General features: G+C 37.4%; 1 protein-coding gene across 9 annotated transcripts in view; it reads right to left on the minus strand.

Annotated features, from left to right (window-relative positions):
• ERCC6L2 (ERCC excision repair 6 like 2) overlaps positions 1–14,337 on the minus strand; it is a 58,040-nt gene that overhangs the window by 10,788 nt on the left and 32,915 nt on the right. For 6 of the 9 annotated variants that reach the window (XM_040579180.1, XM_040579181.1, XM_040579182.1 and 3 more), the window contains 4 exons: positions 14,006–14,158; positions 12,780–12,860; positions 9,930–11,115; positions 9,133–9,287 (listed from right to left, as the gene is read on the minus strand). In XM_040579180.1, the coding sequence (XP_040435114.1) occupies positions 9,133–9,287; positions 9,930–11,115; positions 12,780–12,860; positions 14,006–14,158 (1,575 nt within the window). Of the gene's footprint in view, positions 1–5,179; positions 5,689–9,132; positions 9,288–9,929; positions 11,116–12,779; positions 12,861–13,999; positions 14,159–14,337 lie in introns of those variants that run through there. The other 3 variants (XM_040579187.1, XM_040579188.1, XM_040579189.1) reach the window with 3 other exon arrangements.

The raw sequence follows: 14,337 nt of genomic DNA on the forward strand, positions 1-14,337 counted from the left end.
TTCAAAGCTAAGGTAATTGCTTTTCCAGCAGAAGTGTGTGGTCTTGCACCTATCTTCTTCCACCCTCTCAACCCTCCATCAAACAGTAGCAAAACCAAAACACATATACATACACCATAATGAAAATGCAACTATATGCTTCACAGAATGCCACATATGAACTCACTGCATTTACAAAAAAACAACCAAAACCCACACTGAAATGGTTAATTCCATTGTAAACTTAAACAGTAAGCTCAAAGCAGCATTACTGGCCAATCATTTAGGAGTAACTATTTTAAAACTGAATAGCTTCCCTAGTCTGGAAGAGCAAGGGTAACAGAATGTTACCTCGCAAAAACCTACTCTTTGTAAACTCGTTGAATCTGAAAGCTGTGCAAACACAATGCAATCAGAGTTACTGTAACTGATAGGAAGTCTTTGTTTAAATAATCTACAAAATGTCAATGTAATACAAATAAACAAAGAGTTCTTAATGACACAACTTTTGTATTTACAGTATTCTCGACATCACTTAAATCTTCATTGGAGATACAAAGGACATGTTTTTTCCAAGGCTGACAGCATGCTTAGTTCTCTCTTTTACACCACATTGCAATAACATAAAGAGGGGTTTACCATTAATCCAGGTTTTACTGCAAAGCATCCCGTTATTTCTCTGTCAAACACTGGCAAGAGTGCCAAATGTCTATCATCCAATTCAGAGGATTAGGCCTTCTTTTATAGTGCAATACTTGTATGAATTTATAAAAATACAGATATAGTTTCTTAAAGCTGGTCACAGTCTATATTTTGGCCTGAACTCATGCCGCAGAGGTCGAATATGACAGCTGGCAGGAAGCTGAGGGGAGAATACATCCTCCCCCTTTTCAGTCACCACATTTCTGTTGCCATAGTGATTAATCCTCATTTGAATGGCTGTCTTTGTACATTTCTTTTCAGTAAAATTTAAAGTAAACTTAAGTTGAAAACATGCAGTTGACTGAAAAAAAAAAAAAGACTCCACATATTCAACAGGTACAGTAGATGTCCTTGTGACTAATACTTTCCACACATTAAAAAGTGCAGATTTGCTCTAATGTGGGGCATTACCATTTTTTCAAATTATTTAGTATGTCCTGTTCCCATTTTTTGTCTTTTTGTGAAGCCTTCAACCCTCCTCCAAAGCCTTCCCTATGCTCCAGCTCCCCCACCAAGATTCCTGTTGAAGAAATACTACACAAATTCAGCTTTATAGGAACTAGAGAAAACCTATTCCAGATTATGCACCTATGTTAAATGTTTCACATATTGTTTTTGCCAATTAACACAGAAATTAATTAGGAAATTATTAAAGGAATGCAGTTATTTAATTCAGAATAGACTAGAAACATTAGAAGAAGATATTTAATCTTGCCTCTGTAAAGCTTCTATTTCTTACAGTACTAAGAAGAAGCTTCACAAATAACAGTGCAAGTTATCCAAAACCCAAAGTAAGCAAAAAGCTCCTGCACTGAAAATCAGCCAGGTTGCTTTGGAACATGGAACCTGGAACCCACCAGAAAAAAAGAATTAAAAAAATCAAAACCTCTAAAAATACTTGGTAGATTATTAAGGTCTTAAGAGAAGTTGTCAGCACTTTCATTTATTCCCAAAACATTATTAATGTCGGGATAATTTTGAAACAAAATATCACAGGAATGACTCAAGACTTTTCTCCCCCCACTGAAGAGACTAACAGTGGACTATCATGGCCTGAATGAAGCCACGCCACCGTTGAGTGCTGCCATACCAGACATACTAGAACTTCAGTATGAACTGCAATCAAAGGCAGCCAAGGGGCAAGTACACATGGCTGCAGAGTGCAGGCCACAGTTTGCCTTTACCTGGGGGAGCATGCAATACACCTGGAATCGACTGCCCCAGGGGTGGAAACACAGCCCTACCATCTGCTGTGGACTGCTACAGACTGCACTGGAAAAGGATGAAGCTCCAGAGCACCTGCAGTACATTGATGACATAGTTGTATGTGGCAGTACAGCAGCAGAAGTTTCTGAGAAAGGCGAGAAAATAATCCAAACCTTTCTGAAAGCTGGTTTTGCCATAAAACAAAGGAAAGTTGAGCAACCTGCATAGGAAATCCATTTTTTGGGAATAAAATGGCGAGATGGATGTTTTGAGATGCCAAAGGATGTGATCAAAATAACAGCTATGTCTGCACCAACAGTAAAAAAGAAACTCAGGCTTTCTTAGGTGTTGTGGACTTTTGGAGAATGCACATTTCAAACTACAGTGTGACTGCAAGCCCTCTTTACCATGTGACCCAAAAGAATGATTTTAAATGGGGCCCTGAACAACAACAAACCTTTGAACAAATTAAACTAGAGATAGTTCAAGCAGTAGCCCTTGGACCAGTTCAGACAGGGCAAGATGTAAAGAATGTGCTCTACACTGCAGCTGGGGAGTATGGCCCTACCTGGAGCCTCTGGCAGAAAGCACAAGGGGAAACTCGAGGATGACCTTTGGGCTTTGGGAGTCAGGGATACAGAAGCTCTGAGGCACGCTATATTCCAACTGAAAAAGAGATGCTGGCAGATTATGAAGGGGTTTGAGCTGCTTCGGAAGTGATTGGTACTGAAGAGCAGCTCCTCCTGGCGCCCCGGTTACCAGTGCTGGGCTGGGTGTTTAAAGGGAGGGTTTCCTCTACACATCACACAGCTGGTGCTACATGGAGTAAGTGGGTTGTGCTGATTACACAACAAGGTCAGAGAGGAAATCCCAGTCATCCAGGAATTCTGGAAATTATTATGGACTGGCCAGAACATAAAGATTTTGGGATGTGACCAGAGGAAGAGGTGACACGTGCTGAAGAAGCCCTGTTGTACAATGAACTGCCAGAACATTAGAAGCAACATGCCTTGTTTACTGATGGGTCCTGTCACATTGTAGGAATGCACCAGAGGTGGAAGGTGGCTGTACGGAGTCCCCTGTGACAAGTCATAGAAAATGCTAAAGGAGAAAGTGGATCAAGTCAGTTTGCAGAGATAAAAGCTATCCAGCTGGCTTTAGATGTTACTGAATGAGAAAGGTGGCCGATACTTTACCTCTATCCTGACTCATGGATGCTGCCATATGCCCTGTGGGGGTGGATGCAGCAGAGGCAGAGTGATTGTCAACACAGAGGTAAATCCATCTGGGCTGCTCCATTATGCCAAGATATTGCTGTCCAGATGGAGAACCTGGTTGTAAGAGTACATCATGTAGATGCTCATGTTCCCACAAGTCTGGCCACTGAAGAACATCTAAACAACAAAGCCAAGACCGAAATGGCTCTGGTAGATTTGGACTGGCAACATAAAAGTAAATTATTTATAGCTTGGCGGACCCCTGACACTTCAGGCCATCAAGGAAGAGATTCAACATATAGATGAGCCTGGGATCAAGGGGTGGACTTAACCACGGACACTATTGCACAGGTAATCCCTGAATGTGAGACATGCACTGTAATTAAGCAAGCCAAGTGTTTAGTCTCCATGCCTTTTTGGTATGGAGGGCGATGGCTGAGATATAAATATGGTGAGGCTTAGCAGATTGACTATATCACACTCCTACCCGCCAAGACAAGCACCATGTGCTTACAATGGTGGAAGCAACCACTGGATGGCTGGAAACATACCCTGTGCCCCATGCCACAGCCCAAAACACTATCCTGGGCCTTGAAAGACAGGTCTTGTGGTGACATGGCACTCCAGCAAGAATTGAATCAGACAACAAACTCATTTCCAAAACAATCTCATATACACTTGGGCCATAGAGCATGGCACTGAGTGGATATATTAATTCCTTTAACATGCACCAGCCTCCAGGAAAACTGAATAATGTAACAGACTGTTAAAGACTACACTGAAAGCAATGGGTGGTGGAACTTTCAAACAATGGGATACACATTTAGCAAAGGCCACCTGGTTAGTCAATACCAGAGGATCTGCAGGCTGAGCTGGCCCAGCCCAGTCAAAGCTTTTACATGCCACAGAAAGGGGATAAAGTTCCTGTAGTGAACCTTAAAAACGTGCTTAGGAAAAGAGTCTGGGTTGTTGCTGCCATGGACAAAAGCAAACCCGTTTGTGCGGTTGCTTTTGCTCAAGGACTTGGGAGCAGGTAATAAGGGAGGATGACGAAGTTTGATATGTGCCCTCAAGGGGGGTTGATTTCGGGTAAAAATAGCCAGTGAATTTAGTTGTGTGATGTTAATTGTTACATAATATTTATATTGTCACTTCTGCATGCCTATTAGTACCAGGCATCTTGTGGTGCCGATCTCTACCACTCTGGATTTGAAGATCTGAGCCTGACTCCTTTTCAACTGCCACACCAATAAAAAATTACTTTGGTGAAACCTGATCAACATCCAACAATCCAAGACTTTGTACCACCTTCCCTGCCCAGAAAGACTGTTACAACAGATAAAGTCCAACATAATGGACTACATGAAACCTAACAGACTTTAGAGGAATGGTCCATAGATGAAGGGAATGACATTTATGTTAAAGGACAGAAGAGGTGATTATGTATTGGAAAACATATCACGATGTAAGTGGTATGGAATAATGGGTGGATACTGTCCTGGGTTTGGCTAGGACAGAATTACGTTCCTTAGTAACTAGTCCAGTGCTGTGTTTTGGCATTGGTGTGAGAACAATGTTGATAACACACTTATGTTTTTAGTTGTTGCTAGGTAATGTTTATATTAAGTCAAGGGCTTTTTAGGTTTTCGTGCCCTGCCAGCAAGAAGGCTGGAGGGGCACAAGAAATTGGGAGGGGACACAGCCAGGACAGTTGACCTGAACTAGCCAAAGAGGTATTCCATCTATGGGACATCACACTCAGTATATAAATGGGGGGTTGGCTGGGAGAGGCCAATTACTGCTCAGGGACTGGTCAGGCATCAGTCAGTGTGTGGTGAGCCATCATGTTGTGCATCACTTGTTTTCTTTCCTCCCTTGCCTTTGGATTTCATTCCTCTCCCCCTTTCCCTCTTTTTCATTATAACCCTTATTGTTATTATTACTACTGCTCATTTGGTTTTGTTTTATTTCAATTATTAAATTGTTCTTACATCAACCCTGAAGTTTTACATTCCTTTCTGATTCTCCTCTCCATCCCTCCGGGTGAGGGGGGAGTGAGTGAGTGACTGCGTGGCACTTAATTACCAGCTGGGCTTAAACCATGATAGTCACATACAAACTATCTTCAAATAGTTATCTTTCTTTAATTCAGATGCTGGACAGGATTTATTTTGACTAATAATATTCAACCAAAATATGGTTTATTCTCTTGCTTGTACAATTAGTGCATAATTTATAGTGTTACTTTCACTACATTTAGGCTTTACCTCACCTTTCATAGCTGATAAGTTGTGAGAGCACTCTCACGATGTCATATTTTTATTTCTTCACAGCAGGCTTCATATTCTGGTTGCTGTTATCTAACTGTATTTTCAAGTAGTCATACAGCATTTATGCAAGTACACACTAAAGCATTTAGTACTATAAACTTGAACATGCTAGCTGCACCAGTCAGTGTCTGCGCAATTCCTTCCAAAACAAACAGAAATGGAGAGTATGGCTGCGCTCCCTACCACCTCTGGAGAAAGAAGAGTCAAAGGCTCTGCAGCAGTCTTGAAACCAAGTACCAGAACTTCTAGGGAATCTGGAGCACAAAGCGAGAACAGAAGAAACAGTAGCAAGGTCTATTTCTCACAAAAAGACCCAAGATTTTGTTCCCTTAAGCCATTAAAAGCACAGAACAATAGCAGGTTAAAATAATATGTTCTATTACTTCAGAGAGAAGGTAGATGGGGTATATGAATACTGGCATAGGTAACATTAAGGACAGACTGACTACTTATTACTGGATAAAAAATATGCTTGAATGAAAGCTACAGTTTAAAAGGTTGAGAGATTTGACTGAATTACATTGGTACCAACCATCCAGATTTAACACAGACCTTCTGAAGTCAAATTAAGGAAACTATCACCAAGATTAACATCTTTTCTTATCCTAGAGTTCAAATCTTACACTTCTAACTGATTTAAATCTAAGCTTATTTATTCATTACTCAGGTTCTTAAACAAGATGTTCTACATACCTTCAAAGTTCTCTTCTGAGGAACAAAACTCCTTGCCCCCCATCCCTTCTACCTTGGCTCTCAAGGATCTTCTTCCCATGCAACCTCTCTCACTTAGAAGGAAGAGTCTGGGTTTTGCAATCTGCTCCAGTTTTAAGCAGTTTCTACAACTCAAGTGACTACATTAGTGTCCTTGCTTCAACAATAAAAGGACTAAATAATTCATACTGCTTTCAGCTACTGCAGCTAGAAACCTAGGAAGATGGCTTTTTTTAATATTCCTTTCCATCAACTTATTTTTGCTGTTACTCATATTCACTGTATTTCCATAAATTAGCTACTGAAACTACAGAGCTTAACCTAGGATGTGGAAGTTCATGGGAATTTAGTGAAGCTGAAATGTGATTAGATCACTAGTCAATAGAAAAAGAAAAAAAAAAGAAAAAAACAAAATGTCAATGTTCTTCCAAGATGTTGTATTAATTGATTAGTTTTGCTTATAATTTATTACATTTTGATTATTATAACATTGTTTATTGTGCCTGTCATTCTAGATTCATATGTAAGCAGGAAGCAAAAATGTTTCACACTCTCTTCAACCAAGATTTGTGGTGTTTGCTGTATTTCCCAACTTACAACTCATCCACTTCAATGGAATACTTGGTTAGTTTTTAGGTATTCTTGCATCCTTTTCCCAGAGACAATAGTACTTTCTTAATAAAGTTTAAATACATTTTTCAAGTCAGAAATGATTATAGACAGATTGCAGAACGAAATTGCAAAGGAGGAAGACAGATTTGGCATAGGTAAAACTGAACAGCACAAAGGATATTTTACTTTTGTCCTAAAGAGACCTATCTATGAAATGAAAGGAAGAGATCCTTTTTTGATCACTCCTCCTTAGAAATAAGACAATTTGATTAAGTGTTCTTATAAAGGGACACAAATATTATCATGGCATTATTCAGGAGCCTTCATGATGCTATCAAATAAAGCCTCAATATAAATACATTGTAAAAAAGTTTCTAATTAAGAATGTGATCATCGATACCCAGAGTGAACAGAAACAGCTGCACAACAATTTCTGAGAAACAGGCCAATTAAGCTAGAAAGTGGCATCAGTGAGAAATTTCAGCTGACAAAAATTTTGGTTTTCTTTCAGTAACTACCAGTTTACAATTAACATTCCAATATTTAATAGTATAATTCTATTTACCTCAAACAACGATGGAAATTTAAACCGTTGAGCTGTATTTTTACTGTTACACATAATGCTACTTCAATCTGTTGATAAACTTTTTTATTAAACTCCACTTGAAATAAGCATTCTCTTAATAAGACAACTAGTTGCTCTGACAGTAAATGTTGCAACTTAAACTGATGGCAAACAAGTGAAAGATGACCAGCAAAGACTGATGGCCAAAAAGCAACAATGACGTGTTTCACAGAACACCTTCTAAAATAAAAATAAAACCATGAAGAAAGGAAAAAAGTAGCAGTAACATTCTAAGGAGATCGTATTTCAAAGCAGAGCTCAAAAAATTCAAAGCTCTGCATTTAAGAATAGGCAGTCATCTAGGGATTATTTCTAGATTAGTGTCTCTATGTAAAAGGACAGGAAGCAAAGGAAGAGGCAGCCTCCTCCATAATTATTAATGTTTGGTTCCTACTTAGGTCTCTAAGAGAACTGATACTACTGTTGCTTCTGAGTGAAAAATCAATACCTTAAAAAAACCTGACTGACAAGTTAATCAAGAAAAGTTCATTTGTAATACTTGCAGTCACACAGACTCTAAACAATGAGATGTAACATGAACTCCACAAACTAGTTTTGAACATAGGTGGATCAACCAACATTTACTCAAAGTACTCTTCAAAGTTTTCCTTCGTTTATCTTTACTTTTGATAATGTTGTCAGCCATTGCCATTAAATAAGTACCTTTCTACAATATTCTTGAGTATTTTTGACCAACTTCTCTGTTAATAAGGGACATTCTAATGCAAATGTGACAGAATTGAAAAGGCCTCACTTTTACTGGGTCACCCAATTTGATCTTCCCAGTGTAAAAATTCTTTGGCATCCCTGCTAATGGCTTAATTAACAACACTGGAAGAAACTCTTCTAGCCACTGTGGATGTTCAACACCCCAGAACAACACAGTCTTATGTCTACCATTTCTATAGTGATTGCTAACATGTTTGTGAGAACTAAACTGCACATTCACCAATTACTTAATAGATCTATGTGGTTCATCTTAAGAATCAGTCTAGGAAACTGCAAACATTTATTACAAGGCAAACAACAAAGTGTCTGGATAATCAGGGTAGATAAAAACCACTATGTAGTAAGAACAAAAATCTGGAAGCTGTACCTGAATTTCTTCCAGATTTGTATGTATTCCAAATGTAATTTAACAAGATGCATGACCAACAGAAAGCATTAAAGGTATCTGTTGCTGCAAATAAGCACTCCCAGTAAACTCTACTTTTACTTTTCAGACTTTAGGCACAGACAATTGAACTCATTATAGCAACTTCATGTGTCCACCCATCCACCACCACCACCATGTCCCCCCCCCAAAAAAAAAAAATCAATTTGCAAAGTTATTTCTGTTTGACTTTCTATGCTGCAGAGACTCTAGCATGTACCATGGCAACTGCATTTTTTTTAACTGGATCCAGGATAAACTGAAGTTTTTTCAAGTCTCAAATCAGAAAAACATGGCACAAGATTTGATTTCAAACACCCAATCTTACTATTTCTCTCACAGAAAAACACCACAGAGGGTGCTGTGCTGCTTAATTCCCAACTCTTTTGGAGCTGGCCAATATAAAAACCACCCCAAAAAACAAAACACAAAAGTAATTTATTAGACCTCCACTTGAGCCGCCTCCTCCTCCCATCCTCAGTGGCTTTGATCATTCATGGTGGCCATTAACAGAAAAACAAGTTTGTTAGAGTTTAAGATGAAAAATGAGGATTAAAAAAGGGAGAGCAAAAACATTTCCCAAAAATTTCTCTTTACCTTGGCAGTACAAACTGCTACATTAGCAGGGAGCTGGGAAAACTGCTTCAACTCAAATACATCTCGCACTGCCCACCGGCTCAAGCGATTCTCAGCTTTGCTGGATCCAACCACATTCTGATTTGAATGAATATATGCCACTTCTTGAACACCATCTGATACATTAGGAGAAAGATATAACCAGTGGTGTTGGTTATTCCAAAACTCTGAAGGTACACAGTTGCAAGGAAGGATATAGAAATTACAAAAAAAAAGTTTTACATTATTATTTGATTTTGATGATTTTGCTCAGCACGAATTTTCTCAGCTCTATGAAGTTAACAACAATTATTAGATTTATTCAAAATTTATTCAGCCAGTTTAATACTGCTTCCATTTCAGTGTGTTTTTTTTCAGATGGACAAAGTTTCAAAGCATCTGTGATTTAATGGCTGCTGTATTAATGTTTAAAGTTAAGCCTTTAATAGAATCAAAACTACATGGTATTTCAAACTCCCATATCATGCAATTTTTTTCATGTATGTAAGTTTTTATTTAACAGCCCTGTCAAGACTTTTGTTTCACAGTTCAAATATTTAGATTTGTGAATTCTTACTAAATGTTCAGTCTTAGCACCTTTCAGTAGACAGTAAGCATTTAGCAAAATATTACAAAGCAGCCCATCACACCAGAAGACAGGAAAGTATAGCTAATAGTTAAAGAGAGATACAGAAAGACATTACTGAATAACCTAACTGATAAATTAAACATATGTTACTATATCAGCTAAAATAAAAAAAATTGAAATGACGAGTTACCTAAGTATCTGTCCATTGATTCCACATTTTGGTCCTGATGTTCAAATCCAGTTTTACTTGCAGAAGTTCTACACACAGCATAACTGCTAGACTTCACTTGTGCAGAGGTATCCTGAATAGAAGAAAGCATTTTAGAGTCAAACTGAACTCTGCGTCTCTGGCTTTTATACTTTTGCTTTCTGGCATCAATTTTTTTAACTGGTAAGTTATCTTCAGAGGATGTAAATTCATCTGCATTCTGAGGAGCACTTTCCTTTTCTTTCCTATTGGGCTTCTTCGCTTGTAGCAGAGATTTGGAAATGTTACCTAGTCCATTGTTAAGGGCATGTCTTTCTTTCCATTTCAGAAAACTGAAAGTTCTTAACTTTCTTGATTCAGAATTATGGGAAATTTCAATATCATCAGATTCATCACTTATGTCACTTGCTCCTTTCAATTTTCTTGTGCTGTTCTTGACGTCTTCCAAAGACACGCCTCTGCTGAAATTTGACTCGGTACCATGGGATCCAAATTTCCTGCTGTCTTCCTTAAATATAAATTCATCTTTTTCTTGTGCTAACTCTTCACAGTTTTCAGATGTTGACTTGTATTTTTCAATGTTTTTAGTAAGCATTGGTTGCTGGTATGCTGGAACTTGGGTAGGAAAGATGAAATCATCATGCTCTTCAGAACTGCTTTCAGTTTCCATGACTATGTCACTTTGCTTTGAAATGCTTTGATCCTCACTTTCTTCATCTCCTTCCTCCTCAGAGTCTGATACAACAAGCCAGTCTGTACTATGCATATCTTGCTTACCAGTTCCATCTGGTGACCAAGCAGCTTCCCCATGCTCCAAAACAGGCACATGGCTTTGACATTTGTGAAAATCACTCTGCTTGTTATTTACATTTGTTCTTAGAGTATCATCAGAACTTGGATCAGGAGAGTCATAATTATTATCCCTTTCTTTGGTAGTTTCAATTTTTCCCTGTAACAACTCAGAGAATCCACATTGCATTAAGGAAAGCTGTCCCTTTGTTACCATTAAGTTACTTGCATTGCAAGGCTTCCTTCTGTCACGTTTTTTCACGGAAGTTTCCTGAATATCATCACCACTAAAGTCATCACATAAATTTGTTTCTTCTCTTGTTACTTGTGCCCGAATGCTGTGGGGATCTCTATCTTCTTTACAGTCTGGTTGTTCATACTAAAAGAAAAATAAGTTACAGTGAAGGTATTTAAAACATAAATAGTACATGGAACACAATTCAAAAGCAGTGTAAAAAAAGCAGATTTTCACTATGTTACTCAATCAAAAAATATACCAAACAGTTTTGCAATACACAAATCAAAAGCAAATACAAAACAAATTATAAAGAGAAATTATATCAAAGTCTTTGGCAGAACAACAACAATAATGAAAAATACTATGTATTTGAGACAACATATGCTTCACACTGCTAAAACAACCTATGACTTCATCATCCACACCCATATTTTTCTAGTTCAGAAAATCTGGAAGTTAGTCTTCCAGAGGCAGTTAGAAAAGTGACTTCATGATTCAAACCTTAATACTGTTTAATGACATTCATAAAAAAAAAGTAATCTCCCAGCAGTGGCCAATCTCCTTGTATATGGAGGCTAACACCTATGAGTACAATAACATTTTGATTTAGAATTAGTTGAGGCCTACCATAATCAAACGAAAATTATGCCCAGGCAACCTTAAAATGTTCCGAAGATACAGAATTCCAGTATACAGCTGCAAAACTGTACTACTGAGACAAAAACTATGACAGTATATAAATGGAAAGCCAGAAGAATAAATACTAAAATTTTGTACAAGAAGTTTTAAAATTAATATATTAATCCTGATATCAACCTGCTTATCAAAAAGCATTTATGTAAGCTAAAAATGTTACTGTTTGTCACTAAGTCTAATGAGATATCAAGACCATGCAGTGACGTATTAGCAATTTGAGGTTATGACTAATGTGAAGTCAACCTGATTTAAGTTAATACTGACATTTACCCACAGAAATGTCCAAAAAGCATAAGGGACAGTGGCTAAGTTTTAGTGCCATTCCGTGTGATCTAACTTAACAATATTTTCACATTTAGAAGCCATATTATAGACCTAACTGTTTGTTTCCCAAATCACCTGAACACAGTGTTCAGTGAAAAACATGCATAAAAATGATCCTGTTAAACCCAACCTTTTCAGAAAAAAAAATAATCCTTTTTCCAGAAGAAAACAGTTATATACATTATTTAAAGAGAAAAGGGGGAAAAAAAAAAAAAAGCCAGCATTGAACAGATCGCTGATTTGGTGGAAAACATGGATTAGATCAACTAAATAGCCCATGTCTTCCACAGAGGCTCACAACACATGAAGCAAACTTTTAATCCTATACATCTTCCACAATGCCCTAACCAAAATCTTCTAAACAACATTAGGTGTCAGACTCTCAATTGACTTCTTGATCAGAAAGCTGTCATATTATATCATGTCATGTCATAGGGCTGTCACTCTTAAGACACTACAGAGCAAAGCTTCAGTAAACAATATTGCTCTGTAATAACAGCATGTTAGTAATACCTTAATTCAGACCGAGCATATCCAGGAGTTGTAAAGGTTATAGAATACAATATTACCAATATCCAGAGTATTCAATTTTAAATACAGACAGCATGACATTATCTAATGTTTTACAATATGTAAAACTAGGGGTAAGCAGACAATAAAACATAGTAAGTGCAATGTAGTGTAAAAGCATTAGCAGCCTAACAAGACTGTTCACATTTGTCACAGTAGTATCAGGAACTAGAGGGACTGTCACGCTCTGGTCATAGTCTACAAAGACACCTCACCTTTTCTGAGCTGCATGGAGGAGTCTCTTCCTTTAGCCATGTAGTTGCTGTCATGACTCCTGCTTCTACTCGCCCTTCCCTCTAAAACAATCAAGAACGTACGTAATAAAAACTGTATCTGTTCAAGTTAACAAAGACAAGCCCAGAAAAAAGAAAAAATAGTCTTGCTTTCTTTCTAGAGTTGTAAAGCTTCAGAATTACAACCAGCAAAGTCCAGACTAAGACTTACACTTTGACAATACACTTACTGCTCTTTGATCTAATACATAACCTGCAGGAGAAGTAACATACTGCATAAATTGGGAGCATCATATGTCTACACTGTTTCAAAAATCTAAAACTTTTTTCCAAAGCAGAATACCTGCTACAATGTTCATATTACATGCTATGTTTTAATTGTATTTGGAGAAGTTTTGAGCTTAATATCCTCAAAGTACGTGTTCTTATACCACACTACTCTTTTGGCTCTGATACCTTTATACCGCTGTCTCCCATTACCCAGCCTCTTTCCAGCACAGGTAAAATAACAAAATAAAGGGAAGGATGGAAAAAAAGCACTAGAATAAAGCTGCAGTAAATTCCAAGATGCAGGTTAGCTGCAGTAAACATGCTGGATAGAAAAAGATATGATACTGCATATACTTAAAATCAGTTTGCACTATACGTTATGGAATTGGATCAAAAGTCTTCCTAGACTTACTATGAAATGAATCAAAATACGAAGCCTCATTTTTTTATTTCCATCCTGTAACATTTTTAAATACAGCATTATAAAACACATTTTATTAAACAGGTTTTGACATCTCAAAAGGTGCTACAAAAAGGTTACTATGATGATAAAAATATTTTTATGATCAGAATTCTAGCTTAAAAGGTCACTCTGAGCTGTTGATGAATAAAAGGTGTCTGTGCACAAAGTTGATAAAACATCACAAAAATAAGTTACAGCATTTTTTATTAGGAAAATAAATATATCAGGAAGCTTTTGAAAATTATAATCTAAAAATTTCCATTTTTCTGTTTGGTTTAAGGAAATGTATCTGGTCTAAACCAGAGTGAGAAATTAGCATGGCTATTTCATTTAACACACTGAATAGACAGGTACTGTTAAGTTTCACCATTCTGTTTTATAAAGTGTTTCTATTCAAAATTACAACAAAATTATCTCACAAGGAAAGGAAAAATGTAAAACTAATATGCAGAAGTAAAAGGGTAGGACTTCACACCTCCAGGATGTCTTTGGTAAGACAGGACCCATGAGTCCTAAGTTTGAAAAGGTTATGGATCCCAAAAAGCTCTCCTTGATGTTCCTTTGATCCTTGCACTGCCTCGAAATACCGCTTGGCATTTTCACTTCCAACGACTGCACAATGAAGTTGCTAAAACAGAACAACAAAAAAGATTTCAGAAGTTTTGCTCCAACAGCATGTCAGAATTTCCTGGCACCCACATTATATACACAGCTCTAGCTGGAGCTGGCAGAAGTTCCTAAGGGAGGATATTTTGTTTTGATTTCCCTGGCAGATACTGGTGTAATAGATTGTGGTATAACATGATA

The sequence above is a fragment of the Falco naumanni genome, chromosome Z (assembly GCF_017639655.2).
Source record: "Falco naumanni isolate bFalNau1 chromosome Z, bFalNau1.pat, whole genome shotgun sequence".
Taxonomy (NCBI): Eukaryota; Metazoa; Chordata; class Aves; order Falconiformes; family Falconidae; genus Falco; species Falco naumanni.